At 62.8% G+C, this 22,142-nt stretch overlaps 3 protein-coding genes across 4 annotated transcripts; 1 reads left to right on the top strand and 2 right to left on the bottom strand.

The window, feature by feature from the left end:
• The first annotated feature begins 9,990 nt into the window (after positions 1 to 9,990).
• METTL27 (methyltransferase like 27) lies at positions 9,991 to 12,623 on the top strand. 2 transcript variants are annotated; one of them, XM_058817606.1, is made up of 6 exons: positions 9,991 to 10,139; positions 10,208 to 10,336; positions 10,436 to 10,571; positions 10,685 to 10,777; positions 11,226 to 11,489; positions 12,308 to 12,623. In XM_058817606.1, the coding sequence occupies exons 1-5, from the start codon at positions 10,032 to 10,034 to the stop codon at positions 11,462 to 11,464; spliced, it is 705 nt and encodes a 234-aa protein (XP_058673589.1). In that variant the 5' UTR covers positions 9,991 to 10,031; the 3' UTR covers positions 11,465 to 11,489; positions 12,308 to 12,623. The 2 variants fall into 2 exon arrangements, with proteins under 2 accessions (XP_058673589.1, XP_058673588.1); XM_058817605.1 differs by having other exon boundaries at positions 11,226 to 12,623.
• A 522-nt stretch (positions 12,624 to 13,145) lies between these two features.
• LOC131566355 (claudin-4-like) lies at positions 13,146 to 20,889 on the bottom strand. Its single transcript, XM_058817607.1, has 2 exons — positions 20,863 to 20,889; positions 13,146 to 13,799 (listed from the first exon to the last, which is right to left on the bottom strand). The coding sequence occupies exon 2, from the start codon at positions 13,788 to 13,790 to the stop codon at positions 13,146 to 13,148; it is 645 nt and encodes a 214-aa protein (XP_058673590.1). The 5' UTR covers positions 13,791 to 13,799; positions 20,863 to 20,889.
• LOC131566356 (claudin-4-like) lies at positions 16,148 to 17,335 on the bottom strand. Its single transcript, XM_058817608.1, has one exon. It carries the CDS (start codon positions 17,333 to 17,335, stop codon positions 16,706 to 16,708), a length of 630 nt encoding a protein of 209 aa, XP_058673591.1. The 3' UTR covers positions 16,148 to 16,705.
• Positions 20,890 to 22,142: the final 1,253 nt, after the last annotated feature.

Raw genomic sequence — 22,142 nt, 5'->3', positions numbered from 1 at the left:
GGAATCCAGACCGTGGCTTGCCTGCTCTTGCTGGGGAAAAAAAGATGAAAAAATAACAAAGTACCTTTCACAAACACCAGGTCCTGCCTGCTGCACACAGCCCTGGGGAGCTGGTCTGTGGCAGCAGCCAGGGGCACGGGGTTGTGCCCACAACTGGATGGGGCTGGAGGCACTCAGGGTGGTTTGTGGGGTCCTTATGGCTCCTGCCAGCCTGGGGTGGATCCCACAGACTGGGGAGACAGGCCCTGGGGTCCCACACATCCCAGCACAGCCTGGGACAGGATGAGATGCTATTGCAGCCACGGAGCCCTGGCCAGATCCTCCCTGGTGCTTCCCAGCTCTGGCCTCTGGAGGGGAGCTGAGGCAATTCCCTCTCTTGGGCTGTGTCCCACAAGTGCAGAGATCCCTGCCTGAGCAGGAGGCTGAAGGCCCAGCCAGGAGGGAACAGGACACCAAGCCCCTGTCACTGGGTGCTGGCAGGAGGGGATCTGGAGGCATGGGGAGAAACACCGTGTCCCACACCCCACCCTCAGCCTCACAGCACCCAGGGACACAGCCCTGCCTCCAGCCTGGCTTGGCCTTCCCATGGGATGTCTGGGCATGAGGAAACCACTGCTCCCACCAATACCAGATCAAAATACCAGCAAACCCAGTGGCCATCATGTCTCCAGTGCTTGCCTTGCCCCCACTGCCGTGTCCATCCCACACCAGCTGAGGGCAGCAGGGACGGGCCCAGGGATGGCAAATCCCCCCAGGAACCGTGGAACAGGAGAGGAGCAGAGCAGCTGCTGGGCTGTGCTGCCCTCAGCTGCACATCTGGGGGTTCAGGCTCTCAGGACCTGCTCTGGGCCCTGCAGCCCCAGCTCAGCCCATGCAGCACAGCCTGGCACAGCCTGGCACAGCCTGGCACAGCCTGGCAGCCCCTCCGCAGGGCAGGACCCAACACACCAGCCTGGGAACGGGGCAGCAGGGGCTGCCAGTTTGGGATTATGGAGTGTAATCCTGGGATGTTGGACCCCGGCACTCTCATCATGAGACAGAAAACATAACAAATCCCTGGGAACGAGGGGTCCCTCCTGAGCCCAGACCCCGCTGGCAGCACTGGTGGGAGCTGCCCCTCTCTGCCAAGGCCAGGGCAGCTCCAGGGGGCACAGGCAGCCCCAGAGAGCCCCAGTGCCTCTCTCCAGGAGCACAGCATCCCAGGATGTGCCTGTCAGCAGCAGGAATGCAGGCTATAAATCACTGGGGCTGTGATGGGAGCTGGCTGCAGGCCAGGGCCGTGGCAGCCCCTCGTGCTCCCCTTGCCAAAGGGAACAGGCAGGGCACGGGGTGCTGGCGGCGCTGCCACCACACGCAATCCGTCTGCAATGCTGCAGCCTGGATCTGGATCAGAAAGGGCCAAAGGCTGGATGATTTAATTTTTTCATTTTTCCTTGCAGTACAGCAGGAAATAGCTGGGATAGTTACATACCTGGCGAGATGGCCGAGGAGCCAGGGGCCAAGAAACACAGAGGATCTGGCATGGCCCAGAGCATCTGTGCTGCACACAGAGCCTGCAGGCACCTGGGGCTGGGGGGTCTGCACACCTGGGAGGTCACAGCAAGGACCCCCAAGGCTCCAGGAACTGGTAGAGAGTGACACCAGCATGACCTGGGTGGCTGAGAAGCACAGAATCATGGGATGGTTTGGGTTGGAAGAGACATCAGAGCCCATCCAGGGACACCTCCCACTGTCCCAGGCTGCTCCCAGCCCTGTCCAGCCTGGCCTTGGGCACTGCCAGGGATCCAGGGGCTGCTCTGGGCACCCTGTGCCAGGGCCTGCCCACCCTCACAGGGAATAATTCCTAATTCCCAATATCCCATCCATCCCTGGCCTCTGAGTCATTCCCTGTGTCCTGGCATAGAAATCTTCTCTGACACTGGTAATTTGTGCCATCTTGACCCCCAAATCCTTGTTCTACCAGCAGAGCAATTGTCCTTCCCTTGCTGAGGCTGATCAGACCAGTTTCCTCCTGATCCTGGTCCTGATCCTGATCCTGCTCCTCCTTTCCAGCCTCTGTGGGGCTTCTCCAGCCCCTGCTCTCCACCAGGATCAGCCTGATTTTCCTCTTAAGGCATCTCCCTTAATGAGGTGGGTTGTGGGGGTGACTTTTTAAAAAATATCATTTCTTCAACAAGTCAGGCCCACTTTGAGTTGGTCCTTCAAGGTTTCTCACATGGCTGTGGATTCCAGGGTGTTGAGGATTGTGGGAACCACACCTGCACATACATTATAACAGCCCCAGGAAAGTCATGGTCCTGTGAAACAGCACCAAACCCCTTCCTGCAGTCAAGGGTCAGACCCATGTCCTTCCCAGCTGCCTTTCCAAGTGCTGGAGGAGGAGGTTCCCTGCCTTGCCCTGTTCTGAGAGAGTGGGGGAGCAGTGCCCAGAGCTCCCCTGCACTTCACCCCCAACAGCAGAAACCCAGCACCCACACAGGGTGACACAGCCTCAAATACTTTCCCAGCTTAGAGCAATTTTCATGGGCATCCTGAGCCAGAGCTGAGCCTTTGGCTGTGATAATCCTTGAGGTATTTTTCTTCCATGAACTCGAGCTGAACCCACCCTCTGAACACACGTGAGCTCCTAGTTTAATTGTTACTTGAGATAATCCACAGATGAGATTTCTTCAGATAGTGTTCAAAGTGCCATAAGACAAAAGTCCATCACCAGGCTTTTGGAAATGTGGGACTTACCCAGACTCCCTGTGCCTCCAGCCCAGCCTAGGCTGAGCTCAGCCCTGTGAGAGAGAGGACTTTACCTGCACTCCCCACTCAGCGTAGAAAAGGAAGGTGACCAAGCAGCCACCCCAGACCCAGGCATGGTCACACCTCCCCAGAACCACAGGGACCGCCCTGGGTCAGCAGGATCACCCTGGGTCACCTTCCCTTCCCTCTGGACCCTGGGAAGTCCATCAGCCACCCCAGCAGGCCGTGCTGCCTGTGCTCACACACTCCTGTTACCCTGTCTCGAATGATTTAAAGTTGTTTCCGCTGTCTGGGCTCCCCCTCCTTGTTCTTGAGATAATTCCCAAGATTTCCATTTTGCTGGATTCCTGGCCTCTCCCTGAACTTACTCCCTTGACTCTGTTTCTGCAGGAGCAGGACCCTCCCTGACCCAGGAGCTCCAGCGCTGCCTTTGCTGCTCTGCCTCCTCCAAGAGCCCCTGCACAGCCCCTGCAGCTGCTCTGTCCCTGCACAGCCCCTGCACTGTCCCTGCACAGCCCCTGCTCTGTCCCTGCACAGCCCCTGCAGCTGCACTGTCCCTGCACAGCCCCTGCAGCTGCACTGTCCCTGCACAGCCCCTGCACTGTCCCTGCACAGCCCCTGCTCTGTCCCTGCACAGCCCCTGCAGCTGCTCTGTCCCTGCACAGCCCCTGCACTGTCCCTGCACAGCCCCTGCAGCTGCACTGTCCCTGCACAGCCCCTGCACTGTCCCTGCACAGCCCCTGCACTGTCCCTGCACAGCCCCTGCAGCTGCACTGTCCCTTCAGAGACACCCAGCACCAGCCTGCCCAGCCAGGCGTCAGCACAGGCTGGGGAGCGCTCAGAGCAGCAGCTCCAGCCACCAAACCCAAGGATGCAATCCTCCAGCAAAGCTGAAATGCTCAGCACAGGGAGGGCAAGCCTCAACAGCCAGCAGCAATTGGCTGGCATCACTTCCAAAACAAGCACAGATGCCATCAGGCTCTAGGATGGATGAACTCAGGGGTGGAGTGCAAGTCGGTCTTTAGGGTCACTTCCAACCCAAACCTTTCTGGGATTCTAGGAACACTCAGTCCATGGTCATCATCACCCAGCCCACTGACACCTTCCCACTCCATTCACTCCAAATCCCTTGTGTAACTTCTCAGCTTGCTTTCCCTGCCTGGGTGACACGGTCCAAGTCTGGTGATTTGGTTCCAGCTGGAATTGGCAAAGCTCAGCTCAGGTTCAGCTTAGCTCAAGAAGGTGAAAATGGTTTGACCTCTTTGGCTTCACTCCCACAGGGGCTCCCCCTCAACTCCTCATTTGGGCAGGAAGGATGGGCAGGGGATGAAGCGGCATAGCGATTCTCCATCTCTCCTGCCAATGGCAATCTGTTGGGCCCACATCACAGCTGGGGTTCAGGGATGTCCCTGAGAAAGGAAAGACTGGTCTCCAGGAAATACTACCAGAGCCTGAGGATAAAACAAATAGCAGCAATTGGGCACAGCAGCCCATCCTCCTTCCTGAATATCTATAGAGTTGGAAGTTGGTGGAGGAAGTTACAAACTGCTTTTTAGGATTCAGATACCCAAACACCACCTCAGCCCTTGTGCAGACAGAGGTGAGGTGGCTTGACATCACCAAAGGTCCAGAAGTGCTTTAGGATCATCAGGATGAGCCCGACAGGCAAGGTCCAGACTGCCCTGGGATCACCGACATCCCTTGCAGAGCAGCCAGCTTTCCCGAAACCACTGAGTCATCTTTTACAAGTCACAAGAAATCCTTTGTTTATTTCTAGCCACTAATCCATCCACTCATTAATTCCTGCTCCAGTGAAAGTCTGTACCTTATTGCTGGGCTGGGCTTCACCGCAACTTCCACCTCTGACACCTCACCCGCCCTGTCCCTCGTTCTTCCCAGAAGGTGGCAGTCACTGCCCACGGTGCAGGGACAAAAGAGGGGAGTCCTGGGGAGGAGATCCGGAGCGGGGCCCAGGAGTGCTCTGGGCAGCCAGGCTGGTGGCAGGGCAGGTGGCCGGGTATCTGGGGACATGGTGGGGTGGGCTTGCATCGAGCCAGGGACTGAGGGGCAGCCACGCCTGGAATGGCAGGAGTGGCAGGGATGTGACCAGTGAGTGACGTTGTGTCCCAGGGTGGGAACAGAGAGCTCCTGGGGTGGACCTGAGGACACTGAGTCACAAGGGTGCTATTCCACGAAGGACTCTGAGTCAGGAGGGTGCTGTTCCACAAAGGTGATGAGTTCCAGAGGTGCTGTCCCAGGAGGGACACTGAGTCACTGGCCTGAGGTGTGCCAAGGTGTCGGTGATGTCATTCCCACTGCCTGTGGGAATGGGAACAGGGAGGCAGCACCCAGGGAAACTCAGCTGGCTGCAGGAAGGGCTGTGAGGGACAGGAGGTGATGGGGTGTGACAGAGAAACGGGGGACGTGGGGTGCGTGGAACTTGAGGTCTCTGGGTGTCTTGGGTATAGTCAGGATGGGAAGTCCCCAGTCAGGGGAAAGGAGCCGGTGACAATGGAGACAAGAGGGAACAAGGGGGAAGGGGAACAAGGAGTGAAGTCCATGGGCTGGGGGTGTGGATGTGGTTTGTGGGGCTGCTCAGAGGTGAGGAAGAGGCTGAGCTCAGCTATGAACTGCAGCCAGAGCACACAACTGTGAATGAAGCCACTGGCATTTGGGATGGGGATGAGGAGAAATGGGAATGTCACCAGTGTGGGAGCACCATGCCCCTATGAACGTGTGGAGCCGAGGGGCAGAGGGGGTGTGGAGCTCTGTGCAGCAGGAGCACAAAGGGAGGGTGGAGTCCATACGCTGGGAGTTCGGGGAAAAGGAGCATGAAGGATTTGGGACGCAAGAAGGATGAAAGCACCGCGCACTGGGGCGCGGGAGGGAGGGCAGCACGGCCCGCTGGGGCTGCAGGGAGGATGGGATGCAGGCGACACACGTGCAGGGGCTGGCACTGATGCAGGAGCAGGGGAGCGCTCTGATGCAGCCAGGGAGCGCTCCCAGCATGGCACGGATGGCCTCTGCTGCTGGCCCCGGGCACCGGCCATGGCCAGGGCCCTGCGGGTGACAGTCACACTCGGGGAATGGCCGGGACAGCCACACTCGGGAACAGCCGGGACAGCCACACTCACCCAGGTCACTCAGGGAATGGCCGGGACAGCCACACTCAGGGAATACCCGGGACAGCCACACTCACCCAGGTCACTCAGGGAATGGCCGGGTCCCCGCGGGTCGGGGACAGCGTGGCCCACTGGAGGCAGCACAGCCCTTCCAGCTCCTAGAATGAGTTCCGTGAGCCGCTCCTGCCGCGCCACCCACCCCGATCGCCACCCAGCTCTGCTGTTTGTCACCTCCTTGTCACCTGCCCGGAGCCGTGCGGGCCGTGGGACCAGGGCAGGAGGGTTGGTGACAGCAGCCCCGGGCACCAGCAGTCCCAGCCACGCCGAGATTGCAGACTCAGAAGTCGGGCAGGAGCCCAGGGACCCAGGCGAGCTCATGTGTCTGAGTGGGGCCCTGGAACACCGCGGGGATGGGGGTGAGGGGAGGAGCGGGCAGATTGCAGTCACGTTTGGATGCTGGGAAAGGAAAATGCTCCTTTTTCTAAGGATGTGAGTGCAGAGCAATCCCACCCAGGGTGTGTGAAGCCCCACCAGCCACCATGGCCCTGTCCTGCTGTCTGTCACCCCCTCGGCCATGGGGAGATCACAGAATCACTAAGGCTGGAAAAAGCCCTCCGAGACCATCGAGTCCAACCATTCTCCCAGCACTGCCAAGGCCAGCACTGCCCCATGTCCCCAAGTGCCACGTGCACAGGGCTGTTAAACCCCTCCAGGGCTGGGGACTCCACCCTGCCCTGGGCAGCTGTGCCAGGGCCTGACTGCCCTTTCTGTGAAGAAGTATTTCCTAATTTCCAACCTGATCCTCCCTCCTCCCTCTGTCTCCCCATGGGGGCTCTCCAGATCCCACCTGGCTGTCACCCCACAGGGTTTTCCTTCCCTGCTCTGCCCAATTCTGCACCCAGCAGAGCATTCCACCTCCACCTTGTGTGGCTCAAGTGCCCCATGGGATGGTTGTCCATGCTTTCCCAGCTCAGGAAATGCAGCAGACAGCTCAGAGGACCATGAAGGGCCCTTTCCCAGAGCTGGAAATGTCTTGGGATGCCCTGAAGCCATTCCCTGGTGCTGGTAGGCTCCTGCACCACCAAGAAACTGCAGTCAGGACCGATGCACAGAGATGCAGCTCATGACCGTGACAGCCTCCAGTGACAGTTACCATGACTGTCCCCAAAGTCCTCTGAGCCAGAAGCTGCCAAGTCCACGGTTGTCCCCCTGCAAGCATCTGTCCCTTGCCCCGGGAACACCCACACCACAGCCGGACCCAGGAGCTGTGTGGGCCACCCAGGAAGTCTCTGAGGCACACAAGGCCACGGGGCCGAGCATTCTGTCACTCCAGCCTGATGAAGAAGCTTAGGGATATTCCAACATTATTGGGATGTCCAGGGGGACAGCATCAGTCCCACCCCAAGGGCCAAGGATGTGCCAGGGCTGCCCTGCACAGGCCCTGGGCCATGCAAGCCCACCTGCCCACGGTACCAATGCCACCACACTTCACCTGGGCATCCAGGAAGCCTCAGAGGGGGGACCTGCAGGCAGGTTTGGTGCCAGGTGACATTGCCCACCCTGGAGATGCCTGGCCCAAATGCAGCACAGGCCTGGCCTTTGCCAACTCCTGTCCCAGCTCAGTGGCAGCTTTGGAGGTGAGGGCCCCACCTAAGCTATGCTTCCACCCCTACAGCAACTCCTTGGGGAGGGAGGGCAGGCGAGGCCCCAGCAGAGATCTGTGGGCTCGGGGGGCTCAGCCCCTGCCTTGGGGGCACACGTTCCCCCAGGTCCCTTCGAGGGGCAGTGGGGACACTCCATCAGGGCAGCTGAGCTGAGCTCCAGTGTCCCAGCACCCCATCAGGGCACAGAGAGAGCCGTGTTCCCTGGCAGGGGACAAGGACAGCGCCCCAAGGAACTGCACCATCAGAGAGGAACGTCCTGTGACCCAGTGGGAGCCCGCCAGCACCAGGCCACATGTCAGGACAAAGTCCAGCCTCACACCGGCACCGGCCATGGGATGCTCCAGCCTGCCAACACCTGCTGCCACCTCTGTCCCCTGCCCAAGCAGGGATGGCCCAGGCCATCCCACGCTGGCAACAGGCCCTGTGCAGACCCCAGCAGGGCCATGCTGGGCCCCAGCCAGCCCAGAGTTGTGGGGGTGGCACGGGGTGCAGGTGTTTGCACAGCTGTGCTGTGACAGAGCCAGCCAGCCACGGCAAGGGGATGGAGAAAGCACCGGCAGATTCGGGGCTGATCTGTACAGGTCAAGGCTGCAGAAGGTGAGGCCCAGTGGGCCCTGGGGCCAGCAGAGCAGGGACAGGGGGTGCTGGAGGCGCATCCTGGCACTGCTTCCTCGAGGGAAGTTCACTTAGTGGTGGCAACCATGGCGAGACTGAGAGAGTCCTTGCTGGAGGCCACAGCCCTCCCAAGGACGCCAAGCACGAGGGACAGGACTGGGCCCACGCTAGTGGCAGCAGGGGGGACAAAATGCCCATGGACAGTGGCAGGAGCTGTCACAGCACCGCAGCCCCAGCCCGGGAGCCATCCCTGTGCCTGGGGTGGGTGGCACGGTCGCTGCTGTCCCGGGCCGAGCCCTGGGCGCCCCCAGCCCCGCGCTGCGCTCTGCGGCTCCGCCAGGAACCCCGAGCGCGGCCGCGCCGGTCCGTGCCGCGGGCGGAGGGCTCCCTCTCGAGGGTCCCGGCCAGCACTGACCGACCGGCCGCGGGCTGAGCCGGCCCCGCCTGTGACACCGACAGGGCCCCAGGGAGGGACACAGGAGGTGACGAGGCCACCGGCGCGGCCTCGGAGCGGCCACCGGCTCCGTCAGGGCACCGCATTTTCTTCCCGTCATTAATTAGCAGCTGAATCCGTCACTAATTAGCGGTTGGATCCGTCTGTTTCGCTCTGGGAACAGCCGGAGGCGACGGGCACAGCTGTGGCTTGTCCCAGAGCTTGTCCCTCGGCCTCGCTGCGACACCAAAGGTTAACGGGGACTCCCGCAGTGACCTCGCCCTTGGAGGGATAACGCAGCTGGGTACGGAACCTCACAAACGTTGGGCACCTGCATCAGGCACTCCGGAGAACTGTGACCTGGAGGTGACATCCTGCCCCCGCCGTGCATCGCGCGGGGTCTCAGGGCTGTTCTTGCTCTGAGCCAAACCCCAACCTCACCCAGGTCACACACTGATGTCACCCCACGAGCTGCAAGGAGCCGGCCGCCATCATCAACCCAGCTCCCCGCTCCTCGCAGGAGCCAGCCCGCGCCTCTCCCTCCCCGCCACGGCCCGCTCCCGGCCCCTGTCCCCTGTCCCCACGGGGCAGCGCACCATGACCCCCGGCCCGAGGGGCGGCACGGACAAGCAGCAGCTGCCCGACAGTGCGTGGCCTCCTCCCCGGGGGCAGTCCCGGGTTGTCACTGCCGCACACGGTGCGACACGGCGGGCGCGGGGGGCCGCCACGCTGGGTGACGGTCGGAGTGGAGGAAGGAGATGCGGAGGCAGGATGGAGAACAGCGCAGCGCTGGGGCCGTGTGGGGCTGGGGCCAGGGCCCGGGCAGGAGGTGACCTGTCCAGGACACTGTCCCCGCGCCTGGGACACGAGTGACGCAATGGGCACTGACCCCTGCAGGTGACAGCAACAGGAACAGGGGACACTGCTGGAGACAGGCGCCCTGGTGGCCCCGGTGCCGCTCCCCGCGGGGATTCGGTGTCACGGCCCTAGGGTATTTAGGTCACCATTGCTGGACTTGGCCAGCCCCCCAGGATATCTGACGCCTCCCTGGGCCATTGGTCACCACTCGGACATTTGGTCAGGTCTCAGGACACCGGGTCCTTCCCCCCCCCGTTGCCCAGCGCACTTGGTCGCTCCCAACGCCCCGAGGGGCAGCTCCGGCTGCCAATGGAGCGCGGGGGCGTGGCCGGGGCGGGCGCCCCCAACCAATTGGCCGGGGCGGGGTCGCGTGTTCTGTGGGGCGGTCCTGGGCGGGGTCATTGTGGAACCTCGCTTGGGGGCGTGTCCTGGGCGAGCGGAGAAGCCAATGAGGCACTGCGGGCGCGTCGCGAGCGGGGGGCGGGGCCAAGTGCTTTAGGGGCGTGTCCGGGGCGGAGCCTCCGTCTCAATGGTGGCGGGGGCGGGCCCGGCGCGGGTCAGTCGGCCCGGACGGTACCGGGCGGTACCGGGATGGGGCTGCCGACGGCCGTGCGGGACCGCGTGGCTGCGGTGCACCGGGGCTCGGCGCTGCCCGAACGGCTGCGGCTCTACGACGGCTGGGCCGCCCTCTACGAGCAGGTACCGGGGACACAGAGGGAACGGGAACGGGGCCGTGGGTGTCCCCGCTGACCGCCGTGTCCCCGCAGGATGTGGCGGCTCTGGAGTACCGGGCACCGTATCTCGCCGCCGCCTCGCTCGCCTTCGCCTTCCCCGCGCCGCGTGCGGAGGCGCGGCTGCTCGACGTGGCCTGTGGCACCGGGCTCGTAGCGCGAGAGGTACCGGCGGCACGGGCCGGGGCTAACGGAACGGGACAGGGCGGGACGGGCTGGGGGTAACGGGGCGGGGCGGGGGTGACGGTGCCTGTGTCCCCGCAGCTCCACCGGCGCGGGTTTCGCTGCGTGGACGGCGTGGACGGCAGCGCGGGGATGTTGGAGCGGGCGCGGAGCACCGGGCTCTACCAGGAGCTGCGGCTCTGCGTCCTGGGCAGGGAGCCGCTGCCCGCGCCCGCAGGTAACGGGAGGGGGCGGACCCCGGGACCCCTCGGTGACACCCACGGGTGACGGGCCGGCACCGGGCGGGGGAGCCCCGGAGGGTCCCCCCGGTGATGCCCCGTGTCCTCGCAGAGCACTACGACGCCGTGACGGTGGTGGGGGCCCTGGGCGAGGGCCAGGTGCCGAGCACGGTGCTGCCGGAGCTGCTGCGGGTCACCAAGCCGGGTAAGGAGGGGCCGCTTCCCCTCCGCGCCGGGACCCCCGGCGTGCTGGGATGGGACACCGAGCCCCGGTGGATGCGGGACCCCCGCCGGGCTGGGATGGGACACCGAGCCCCGGTGGATGTGGGTCCCTTGCTGACCGCTGGGCCCGTGGCACAGCTGGAACACGGCCTTGTCCCTGCTGCATGCATGGGCGATTCACGGGGTCTCTGACCCTGCCCGCTGCCAGGGCTGGGCAGCGGGACAGGTGGCAGTGAAGGTGCTGGTGTGTGACAGCTGTGCTCAGGCGGGACATCCTGCCCATGTGCCGGCCCCTGTGCTGCCCATCTCTGCCTGCTGTCCTGCCTGTCCCCTGTCCGCTGCCCCGTCCGTGCCCGCTGACTCCGGGCAGGCTCTCGGTGCCTCCCCGTGTCCCCGCTCCGTGTCAGTGTTACCTGTCTCCTGTCCCGCAGGCGGCTTCCTGTGCCTGACGACGAGGAGCAACCCCTCGAACCTGCGGTACAAGGCGGAGCTGGAGGCCGCGCTGGGGCAGCTGGAGCAGAGAGGAGCCTGGCAGAAGCTGCAGGCCCAGGAAGTGGAGTACTGGGAGAGGGCCACCTCCGAGGAGGAGAGCACCCAGGGCACTGGCTACATCTCTGGGGTGGTCTACATCTACCAGAAGTGCCCTGTTCCCAACCTCGAGGAGGGCTGAGAGCTAGCATGGCTCTGGAGGGGGGGTGAGCACTTGACCCTTTGTAAAACAGAGCCCAGTGGCCCCCTCCTGCAGCACAGCAGCTGCTGGGGGCGGCAATATTCTGGGGGAATTTCCCCATTCCCTTCCTTGGTTCCTTCTCACCGAGGTCTGGGCTTGGTTGGGGCCCTTGTCTGCTGCACCGCACAGGGAGGGTCTCTGGATTCACCAGCATCTCCTGGGTGCCACCTTTAGCTCTGACATTTAGGTATTGACCCCAACACCTCACCGTTCACCATGACATCTCACAGACCCACATGGCTGTTCTGAGGCATGTCCAGTCTGGGATTTCTTCCCACTTTCTCCATCTCAGCACTCATGGTCAAATCTGGATCCTTCTCCATCTCCTACCCCCAGAGTCTTTAGCTGGGGACTGCTGGAGGTGGGTCCCCACTGCTGTGTCCTGTGGCCTCTCCTCCTCCCTAGGGACCAAGCCAGCCCTGAGGTGCAGGAGCCTCCATGTCCAGAGTCAAAGCAGCAACGCCAAGGTGACTCCCAGCTGGAGAGGCTTTCCAAGTGCCACATCTGCCTTGCATCCCACAACAGCTGCTTGAATCTCATTTTCCCACAGCTTTGTAGTTAATGTTCAGGGAGGGGAAATGAGTCTGGAAGGGATTTGGGGAGCTGGCAGCTGCTCCCCACCCAGGAGCCATCCAGCACTGCCTGCCCAGCCTGTTCCCCCAGCCCCTTGCTGGGCTGCCTTCACAATTCCTCCTCCACTGCTCCCTTGGGAAGTTTTTTACCCAAATCTCTTCCTGGAATATTTGTTTGTTTTGTTTTTTTTTCATTTTTCCCTTCCCTCAGACCTGTTCCTGCTTATCCTGTTCCTATGTTCCTGGAGAAGAGGTTGCATCCTTCCCCTCAGGAGCTGTTCTCAGTGTGAGGCAATGGCTGTGTCTGTCCCTGTTCCTCACCCAGGGCATCCCACATCTTCCACACTCACCCTCTCCATGGCTTTTGTCACCCTTCTGCTTTGTCCCCCATGTTCTGGGGTCCCTGTGCCCATCAGTCCTGCTGCTCCCTCCCCATTTGTCTCCAGCACTGTTCCCTGGGCAGCTGGGGGTTGTGGCTGTGCCCAGCCCTACACTTGCCTGTTCAATAAAGCTCTGTCCCTGCTGTCTGTTGGCTGTGTGTTGTTCCCAGAGCAGTGGGAATGTGCCCCCTCCAGGGTGGGTGGCCAGGAGCTTGGGAGGGGGGATTCAGCCTTTCTCTGGGGTCCCCTCCCAGTCCATGGGGGCTCAGAGCACCTGGTGTCCCCCCGTGCCTCTCTTAGCTCAGCATCCTCTCCCTGCCTCTGTTTCCTGCTGCAAGGAATACCAGGAGCTGCCTGACTGCTGCTGATCCCCCTGGGAAGATGGGGATGTTGTAGGTGCTGGAGCACAGCAGCTGGCAGGGCACAGCACCCCCAGGACGCGTCACCATCCTCCCCACACCGCGCTGTTCAAAATGAGCCCAGGCAGCCTTGGTGGCACCAGGATGTTTATAGTCCCTGCCCTGGGGAAGGGCACATGTGGGGACCGTGCTGGGAGTGAGCCAGCGTGCGGATGGGCAGGGGGAGGCAGTGCAGGGGCAGGGTGTGGCACGGGGATGCAGGACAGGGACAGTGGTGCTCTGCCTTGGGCTGGCACCTGGGCACAGTGGCTCACACATAGTCCTTCATGGCATAGCCCATTGGGCCGCAGGTTTTCACTGCCCTGTACTTCTTGGGGTAGGGGTCCTGCTGGGACTGGGATCCTGAGCAGCACAGGACGCCCCCACCGAAGAGCTGCAGGGCACTGGAGGCCCAGCCGATGTAGAGGGCAGCCCCCAGCTCTCTCTTGAGGGCCTCAGGCACCATGGGGTTGTAGAAGTTGCTGACGATGCTGTTGGCAGACCAGGACACAGGGATGAGCAGCATGATGCTGGCCATGATGAAGATGACGCCTGCCACCGCAGAGATCCTGCTCTTGGTGCCGCTGTCGTCCACGCAGCGGGTGCAGTCGGCTCCCGAGAGGGCGATGAAGAAGGCAAGGCAGGCCACGAAGATGGAGGTGACCACCAGGGCACGAGCAGCTTGCAGGTCAGAGGTGAGCTCCAGCAGGGAGTCGTAGGCCTTGCACTGCATCTGCCCTGTGCTCTCATAGACACAGTTCATCCACAACCCTTCCCAGAACACCTGGGCCACCACGATGTTGGAGCCGATGAAGGCCGTCACCTTCCACATAGGCAGGGCACAGGTGAGGATGGAGCCCAGCCAGCCCAGGGCGGCCATCATCAGTCCTCCCGTCTGCATCGTCATCATCGCCATCAACAGCTCCTGCAGGGACAGGCACGGGTGTCACAGGCACAGCCCACAGCCAGGGACAGCGTGGGCTTCGTCTGGTATGCCCTGCTCCCCCCCAGGATGGGAATGGCTGCAGGACAGCATGGGGGACACGGGGACTTGAAGGGCATGGGGACACGAGTGGCATGGGGCGGTGCTGCAGGACAGGATGGGGACACATGTGGCACTGAGGAGCCAGGCCCCAAGCAGGAGCCCCCGTGTGTCACACTGGCCCCTACACTGTCCCCACAGTGCAGCACAGCCTCTGTCATCCCCCCTTTCCTGGCCATGGCAAGAGTCAGGGAAGGCATGGCTTATGGGGGGCAGGATGGGGGGCTAGGTGGGCCCATCCCCCAGTGCTGCAGAGTGCAAACCCCCCACCTCACACCCATCCCATGGCCTGCCCTGGTGCCCACCCCCTGGTGCCCACCCCATGTCCCACTCCAGCACGGGTGCTCAGCCTCCCCGGCCACAAGCCTCGTGACAGGGGCACAGGGAAGGGCACAGGGCACGGCAGGGAAAGCAGCCCCCCACAGCACTCAGCACTGCCTGCTCCCGTTCTGGCTTTGCCCTCACAGCCATCCCACAGTGCCCTTTGGACCCAGGATCTCCTCTCCAGGAGAAAAGGGAAACGGATCAGAGCTGAGCTCTGCCCCGATCCCAGCTCTGGGGCTCAGACCTTCTGTGATACCATCCCAGAGAAGCCCCAGGAGCAGCCCCAAGAGGGCAAACCCTGGTGAGGAGCTACAGGGTCACCACAGATGGCATCCCTGGGAGAGGGGTGGCTGGTGTAGGGACACATGCTGGGCACACTGGCAGCTCCACCATGACCATGTGTGACTGCTGTGGCCCTGGCTCAGCCCACATCCAGCTCAGCCCCTCACGGAGCAGAGTTCACCCCTGGGTGCCGTGCCGTGCTTGGCACGTGGGACCAGCCGGGGTTTTATGGCCCCGAGCTCAGCGGGTATCGGTTGTGCCTGGCACACCCTGCGGCTCCTGCCAGAGGTTTCACCATCATTTCCCCTGTCTCGGTTTTGGTTTCTCCAGCCTCTCCTCTCCCGCTGTATCCGCACTCCTTACCCCAGCACCTTTTATCCCTCAGGAGCCTGATGGACACTCAACACTGGCCTTGGCATCCCCCGGGCCATGAAAGACCCTTTGGGCCAAAACCACGGCCCCTTCCCCCGTGCTGCAGGCAGGCAGGGGCCGGGGTGGTGGGCAGCATCCCAGGCACCCTTCCCCAGCCAGCGGGACCTGGCCACACGAGACATCCCAAACAGGGCCCACGAGCGCCTGCAGGGGGACAAGTGGTGCCTCCACGGATCCCCGGGGATGCTCGGCAGAGCCTTGAGCTCACATTCCCACCTGCCCACTGGCACCACAGGGTTACAGGCATGTTTTCCACCATTCCTGCGCCCCGTGAAGGGACTGAGGAGCTGGAAGCCTTCTAGCTCTCAGATCCAGAAGAGATACCCAGAGCTAGGCGGGGTCACCCCCGTCCCCCAAACCCCAAGGAAGGAAGGAAGGAAGGAAAGGAAGGAAAGGAAGGAAAGGAAGGAAAGGAAGGAAAGGAAGGAAAGGAAGGGAAGGAAGGAAAGGAAGGAAAGGAAGGGAAGGAAAGGAAGGAAGGCAGAGCAGAGCAGAGCAGCGCTTGCCGTGCAGGAAGCGAGATAGGCAAAGCAGCGGGCGCTGCCCACGCCGGCCCGGGGCGCTCCCGGCCGGGGCTCGGGAATGGCACCGGGGCCAGCGCGCCCCGACCCGGACCCGCCCCAGCCGGCGCCCGCCGCCTTCTGCCGGCTCGGGTGGGGAGATCGCGGCGGGACAGGCGTGGGACAGCCCTGCGCCCCGTCCGGCGCCGCCAAGGCTCTGTGCCGCTGTCACCCTCGGGCGGCCCGGGAGGGGAACGGGGAGGGGACGCCAGGGCTGGAACAGGCGGCGGGGATCTCAGGAGACTGCGAAGAACAGATCTGGGTGATCTCTCAGGAGAGCCCAGGGCACAGGAGCACCGGGCTGTCCCACCACCGAGGCGGGTGTTGAGAGCGCAAAGAACACGAGGCACAGCGGGGTGAGAGCAGCTGCCGTTTAATGCGGGAAGGCTGAACACGGGCAGGGGTACCGTGAGACTGCGCTCCCGCCCCGGGCGCCCCACGCTGGGGCCATGGATGGGGTCGGGTCCGGGGGACGCCCCCCACCATGCGGGGGCACAGCCCCGCTCCCGCCCCGCCTCCCCGACCGGTTTTCCCAGCCCGGCTGCTGCCGTCCCACTCCCAGGATAATGATGCCCCCGCCCTGGGGAGCTGCCGCGAGAAATCACACTCTGTACGGCCGCTCCGAGCCCCGAAAGTAGGTCAAAGTCATAATTTAGAGAGCAGGCAGGTGACAGCCCCTGTCACCCCTCAAGACCCTGCCGGGGTTTGCAGAACCACTACGTCCCTGTGACCACGCGGGACAGGTTCGCGGTCCCTATCAGCACCGACACCGCCACCCACCCCGAGGGACAGACACGTCCCGGGGAGCTCCACGCGGGGAAAGAGAGCCCCGTGCCACCCGTGGGACGGGCTCCTGGGAGCTGTGTCACCCCACGGCACACCCCGATACCGGGAGCCAGCTAATGCTCGAGGAGGAGATCAGGTGATGTCTCGGAGAAGATGCCTCAGCTGGGCGCTCCGGGGGGAGCAGAGCCCCCACCGCGGACAGCCAGGACAGGATCTCCTTGTCCCCTGTCTCAACCGAGATTAGAGAATCGGCTGCAACCCCGGTGGAACAAAGGCGGCTCTGTCTGCCTTCCCTCGCACCGCCCCGGCGCCCGGCCAGCCCCAGCCCGGCCGGGGAGGTTTTGCGTGTCCTGGGAGGTCCCTGCGCCCTGGAGCGGCCGGGGGTCCAGGCAGGCGCGGCGGCTCCTACACGTAGTTGCTGGCTGGCAAGGAGCGAGCAGCCGTGAACTTGGCGGAGTAGGGCTTCTCCCCGCGGGGGGGGCAGGTGCAGCACAGGATCCCCCCCCCAAGCAGCAGCAGCGCCGAGGCCGCCCAGCCCACGTAGAGGGACGAGCCCAGGTCCCGCTTCTGCGAGTCAGAGACCAGCGGGTTGTAGAAGTCCTGGATGATGCTGTTGGCTGACCACGAGATGGGGATGAGGATGAGGATACCGGCGACGATGAAGATGATGCCGGAGAAGATCATGACCTTGGCTTTGGCGGTGTCATCCTCCACACAATTGGTGCATTTGCCGCCGGTGACGGCCAGCAGGGTGCCCAGGATGGCCAGGACGATGGCCACCACCACCATGGCACGGGCAGCTTGCAGGTCCTGCGGCAGGGCCAGCATGGAGTCGTACACCTTGCACTGCATCTGCCCCGTGCTCTGCACCACGCAGCTCATCCACAGCCCTTCCCAGATGATCTGCGCCACCACGATGTTGTTCCCCACGAAGGCCGTCTCCCGCCACATGGGCAGCGCGCAGCACAGGATGGAGGCCAGCCAGCCGATGACAGAGAGGGCGATGCCCAGCACCTGCATCCCCATGGAGGCCATCGCTCGCCGCCCGTTCCCCGCCCGCCTCCCGCCGCGCAGTGCCGGCTGCCGGGACCATGGCAGGCATTTTATGCCTTTGCCGAGGGAGGAGCGCCGCCGCAGCCGCCGGCCTGCCGCCGGCACCGGACGGAGGGGTAGAACCAGTTTCCCGGGATTCTTCCACTTGTATTTCTCCCTGCAGTGATGACACTTAATATCCCGGTTGCTCCCACGGAGGAGGATGCAGGGGATTGGAACCAGGCCACCCAGGTGCAGGAGTGTATCCCATTGCTGTGGGCAGGCAGGACATCATGCCCAGGGCAGCACTGGGATGCTAAAGGGGAAGAGCCAGTGTCTAGGCACCAGGGTATCTCTGCCATCTCTGCCAGAACCCTCTGCTCCTTCACTTGGATGGGGTCCCTTCAGGCCTTCATGCCTCAACTTCCCTCCAGCTCATAGGCCAGCCTCTGGCCCCCCATGGCCCCATGCCGGGGGAGGAGCACATTGTTCCCTCTGGCTGCTGGGCTCCATGCCCGGCAGGACACAAGCGGCTCTTGTTTGCTCCTTGGCATCCATACCAGCACTTGCAGCCCTCCATTAGGCCTCGGGCAGGAGGTGCCACCGCCCACACCCACAAACCGGTTGGAGCGGCTGCCATTTCCCCACAAAGGAGAGACGGCACTGCCTGGGGCTACAGGGGGCAGACCCCAAACCCAGCTCACCTGTGCCCCAGTGCCAAGCCAGGGTTCACACAGCCACCCTCAGCCCCAGCTCTGCCCGTGTCCCACTGCCTGCGTGGTGGGGTTGGGTGGGTTGGGGCTACAAGGGGCAAATGCAGCCTCGAGCTGTCCCAGAGCCATACCCACTGATCCCACTGATCACATCCAGAGCCACACCCACTGATCCCAGTGCTGATGCCAGTACCAATACCAATACTGATGCCATGCTGATGCCAATACCAATGCCAACACTGATGCCATGCTGATGCTGACCTGTCCTCTTTAAATGCATGACTCCCACACGGGCTCCCTCCCTACTCCCTGCAAGCCCCTGCGCAGGCACAGCACAACACCAGACAGATGGCACAGACAGACGGACGGACATTGCACTGTTTCATCACCCTAGCTTAATCCTGGGCCCCAGGAAAAGATAAGAGGCAGTGCAATAATCTTAGTTTTCCTGAGCACTGGGTTACCATCACGATTCAATCATTTGTTCTTATTGCTTGGTGTGACGGACTCTGGAGCTGCTACTGCTCGTGCCAGGATGTCCCTGGGCATCATGTCCCAGTGTGGTGGGACAAGCCTGGTGGCCCATGCACTGTGGTGCCAGGAGGATGCCTGGGGACACCCACGTCTCACAGCAGACCCCAGCCTAGGGAGATGACCATAGTCCTGCCTGCCTGACCTGTGCCAGAGGAGCTGCCCAGGCTCCGTCCCTCTGTCCTGCTGGAACGCCCGCATTGTTCACATACCAGAGGGTCTACCCTGCGGCCAGAACCTTGTGGGCAAGGGCTCCCTTTAATCTACAAGGTTCCGGAGCATCCCCGCCGGGGCCAGACTCTGCCTGAGGCTTTCACCTCCCAGCCAGCTGCTGTAACCACCGCAGTGTTTGGGCTTGGAGAGAGGCACACGCCCGGGCGCGCGTGTGTGCGTGTGTGCGTGTGTGTGTGTGTGTGTGTGTGTGTGGCTCCCAGCGGCACGGTGTCCCCGCAGGCACGTGGGGACATGTCTCTGGGCTGGGGACAAATGGCAAGGTGGGGACAGGGACGGAGCATCAAAGCTTGAGCTGCTCATGCTCCCCCTCGGAGGCAGAGCAGGCGCCAGCACGGCATCTGACAGCCAATTACTGTAATTAATGCTGGAACGTGACATATATTCCACCTGGCAGTTGCCACGCAGGGGCAGCCCCTGTGCCCTTCCCCACATTCCCAAGTGACACACCCACCCGGACAGCACTGCTGGCCCCGTGTCCCCAGCACTGCCGGACAGACAGACACCAGCTTGGCACGGAGGAGCAGCAGCCGACCCCAGAGCCCTGAGGATGGTGGTGCAGCACAGGTGGGACCACCAAGTGCCTCAGGACATGCCATCCAGGACAACCACTCCACAGACACCAGCCCCACACGGACACCAGCCCCACAGCCCTATCCCAATGCTCATTGCCAGTGCATCCTGCAGGACCCCAGTCCCAGATTTTCCCAAGTGTCACCTGCAAGAACCCATGGCACAGGCACACGTCCTGGTGGGACCACAGCCCACTTGCCCAGCAGGAAGCTCCTCCACCCCAAAACAGGCTGCTCAACACACTCAACCCATCCTGAGCCTTCACCACCCAGCACCTGCCCCAGCATCCAGACAGCCGTGGATGCCCTGCCCCAAATGCAGTGGGATTTGCAGGACATGCAGGAGCCTGGGTTCCCATCCCTGTTACGCTGCACTAACAGGGTTTGTGAGGGCAGAGCTCCCGTTCTGGCACATCCATCAGGAAAACCTTCTGACACTTTTCCTGTATTCACCAGCATGGTGACACACTACAGCCCCTCAGCTGGGCAGTGAGGCCATTCCCAGGCAGGAAGGTGACATTAAACACAGTGCCACCACAATGCCAGGCACTGCTGGGTGCACAGCAGAGGCTGTGTCACCCTGGCCTTGCTCAATGTAGAGGATACCCCGCAGGGAGAGGGCTCGGGGCATGAATCTCCTGCCAAAAATGTCTTGGGGATACCTCCACCCAGGACATGAGTGTCAGTCCCACCTCACATAGCCCACACCACTGAGCCGAGAGCCCCTCATTCCCCAGGACCCACACATGGACCCACCAACCTGGCTACCTCAAGGTCCCAAAGAGGCAGGTGAGACTTGCCAGCAAATGATGATCCACCGGGATCTCTGGCTTCACATCTGCCAAGCAAGGCACGGCCAACAACCCTCCCACTCAGGCTGTGAGGAGCGGGGCAGCTTCTCCCCGCTGGAGGCTGAGGATTAGTTACCGACAGCCCAGAGACTGAATGTTCCCAAAAAACATCCTTGCCCAACATAAATCCCTCCGACCCACTCAAAAATGCACAGTCAGGTTGTTTGTCGCTGGGGGAAAGCAAAGTCTTATCGGGAGGGGAGCCGCACGCCGGACCTGTGGGGTCCCTGCAGGGAGAGAAGGGACCTTCGGCCTGAAGTCGCTCTGAAAGTCAAAACTCTGTCCAGTTTCTATGCAACAAGTGGCTCCCGACAGGGAAAACGCCCCTAAGCGCTGCCAGGGTGGTTGGCGAAGGGATGGGGGAGATGATGGATCAGGAAGGGGTCACGGCGGTGCAATGGGGGTGTCCCCACCGGCGACGCTCGGAGGAAGCGGGATGTCACGGCAAAGCCCTGGGGAACACGGTCGGATCTGTCGGGGTGGGGATGCCGGGGCACGGTCCAGCATCCCGCAGCGAACCCCCCGACACATCCCACCGGTCCGTGTCCCCGCCGCCCCCAGCCCCGAGTGCCGCAGCCGCCTCCCCGCCCCGCCGCAGACAGAGCTGCCATTGATGCTCGGAGCCGCCTCACCTGCTCCCGCCGCGCCGAAGGGGCTCCAACAATGGGCTGCCTGTGTGCCCTGGCCGGGGCAGAGCCAGCAGCCCCGCGCCTGAAATATAAGCAGCCGAGGCGGCATTTAGCGCCCCGGCCCCGCTGCCCCGGGGGAAAAGCGCCGGCATTCCCGACCGCAGCGGCGGGAACACCCCGGCCCCGCCGCACACGTGAGCGGGACGCGGCCCCGCGGCCCCGGGGCGGTTTCTGCCGTCACCTCCCGCGCACCCCCGGGTGCTGCGGGTGCGGGGATGGGGGATGCTGCAGTGGGTGCCCCCCTGTCAGCGCAGGTGTCCTTCCATTGAGGCCACCAAACCGGTGATGCTGCCGTGACCTTTGAGTCTGACATTTGTTCGGGGTCTCTGCATCACAGCGGAGAAAACCTGTTCCCGTGTCACCACAGAGTTCTTGCAGCCACCACACTTTGTCCCCATCCCGAGAGACTTGGATACTCCTCATCCCTCCCCAGCTGTGTGGAAGTGCAGAGGGACTGCGCTGGGGAGGGAGATGCAGTGCTTGGGATGGGGTTGCTCTCAGGAATCCCCCAGGGACGCTGGTCCTGCTCAGCTCCTCAGTAAACACCAGTGAGCTGGTTTGCTCACCACAAGAATGTGCCCTGCCGGGGGTGGCCAGCACCCCGAAACCCCGGTGATTTGCCCCTTCCTCCGTCGTGAGTCAGGCGGCGGCAGCTGCCCCAGGCCGGCACGACAGCGGGCACAGCCTGTACTTTGGGCAATTTGGGATGACAAAGTGGGGACGCCGTATGTGGGGCTCTGATTGCAGGCTCGGGGGCCGTGGTGTTTCACTGCCCTGTCCCACCCCAGCTCTGCCCCAGTAGCTCCTATCCCATACACCTGCCTTGAGTATCCCACTCTTCCCCTGCCCCACAGCCCTACCTAGAATATCTTCCCTGTCCCATATCCCTATCCAGAGGTATCCCTCTCTCCTATCTCCCACTCCTATGTGGGTTATCTTCCCTGCCCCATGCCCTGCTATTGAGTATTCCCATTGTTCCACAGACTTGGGGGTATAGCCCTGCCCCTATTTCTGTGCCCCACAGCCCTGTCTGGGGTGCCAACCCCCCTTCCTTATACCCCAGCCCTGCCTGGGGTCCCCTCCTGGCCCAGAGCCTTGCCAGGGGAACCCTGCCCACAGCCTCATGTGCACTGGGGCAGGGTGTGTGTGAGTGCACCTGTACCACTGCCTGTTCACCTCTGCTTCTGTGTCAGTGTCTGTCTGTGTGAGTCTGAGTCTGTCTG

Source organism: Ammospiza caudacuta, chromosome 20 (assembly GCF_027887145.1).
Source record: "Ammospiza caudacuta isolate bAmmCau1 chromosome 20, bAmmCau1.pri, whole genome shotgun sequence".
Classification (NCBI taxonomy): Eukaryota; Metazoa; Chordata; class Aves; order Passeriformes; family Passerellidae; genus Ammospiza; species Ammospiza caudacuta.
The sequence above is the reverse complement of the archived record's forward strand: the minus strand, read 5'-3'. Positions and strand labels throughout refer to the sequence as shown.

Excerpts from the sequence above, each read along its gene's own strand:
- LOC131566356 (XM_058817608.1), bottom strand. The coding sequence starts at position 17,335 with ATGGCCTCCATGGGGATGCAGGTGCTGGGCATCGCCCTCTCTGTCATC.
- LOC131566355 (XM_058817607.1), bottom strand. The coding sequence starts at position 13,790 with ATGGCGATGATGACGATGCAGACGGGAGGACTGATGATGGCCGCCCTG.
- METTL27 (XM_058817606.1), top strand. The coding sequence starts at position 10,032 with ATGGGGCTGCCGACGGCCGTGCGGGACCGCGTGGCTGCGGTGCACCGG. Across the intron at positions 10,337-10,435 it reads CCGGGCTCGTAGCGCGAGAG|CTCCACCGGCGCGGGTTTCG; the intron begins GTACCGGCGGCA and ends GTGTCCCCGCAG. Across the intron at positions 10,778-11,225 it reads GCTGCGGGTCACCAAGCCGG|GCGGCTTCCTGTGCCTGACG; the intron begins GTAAGGAGGGGC and ends CCTGTCCCGCAG.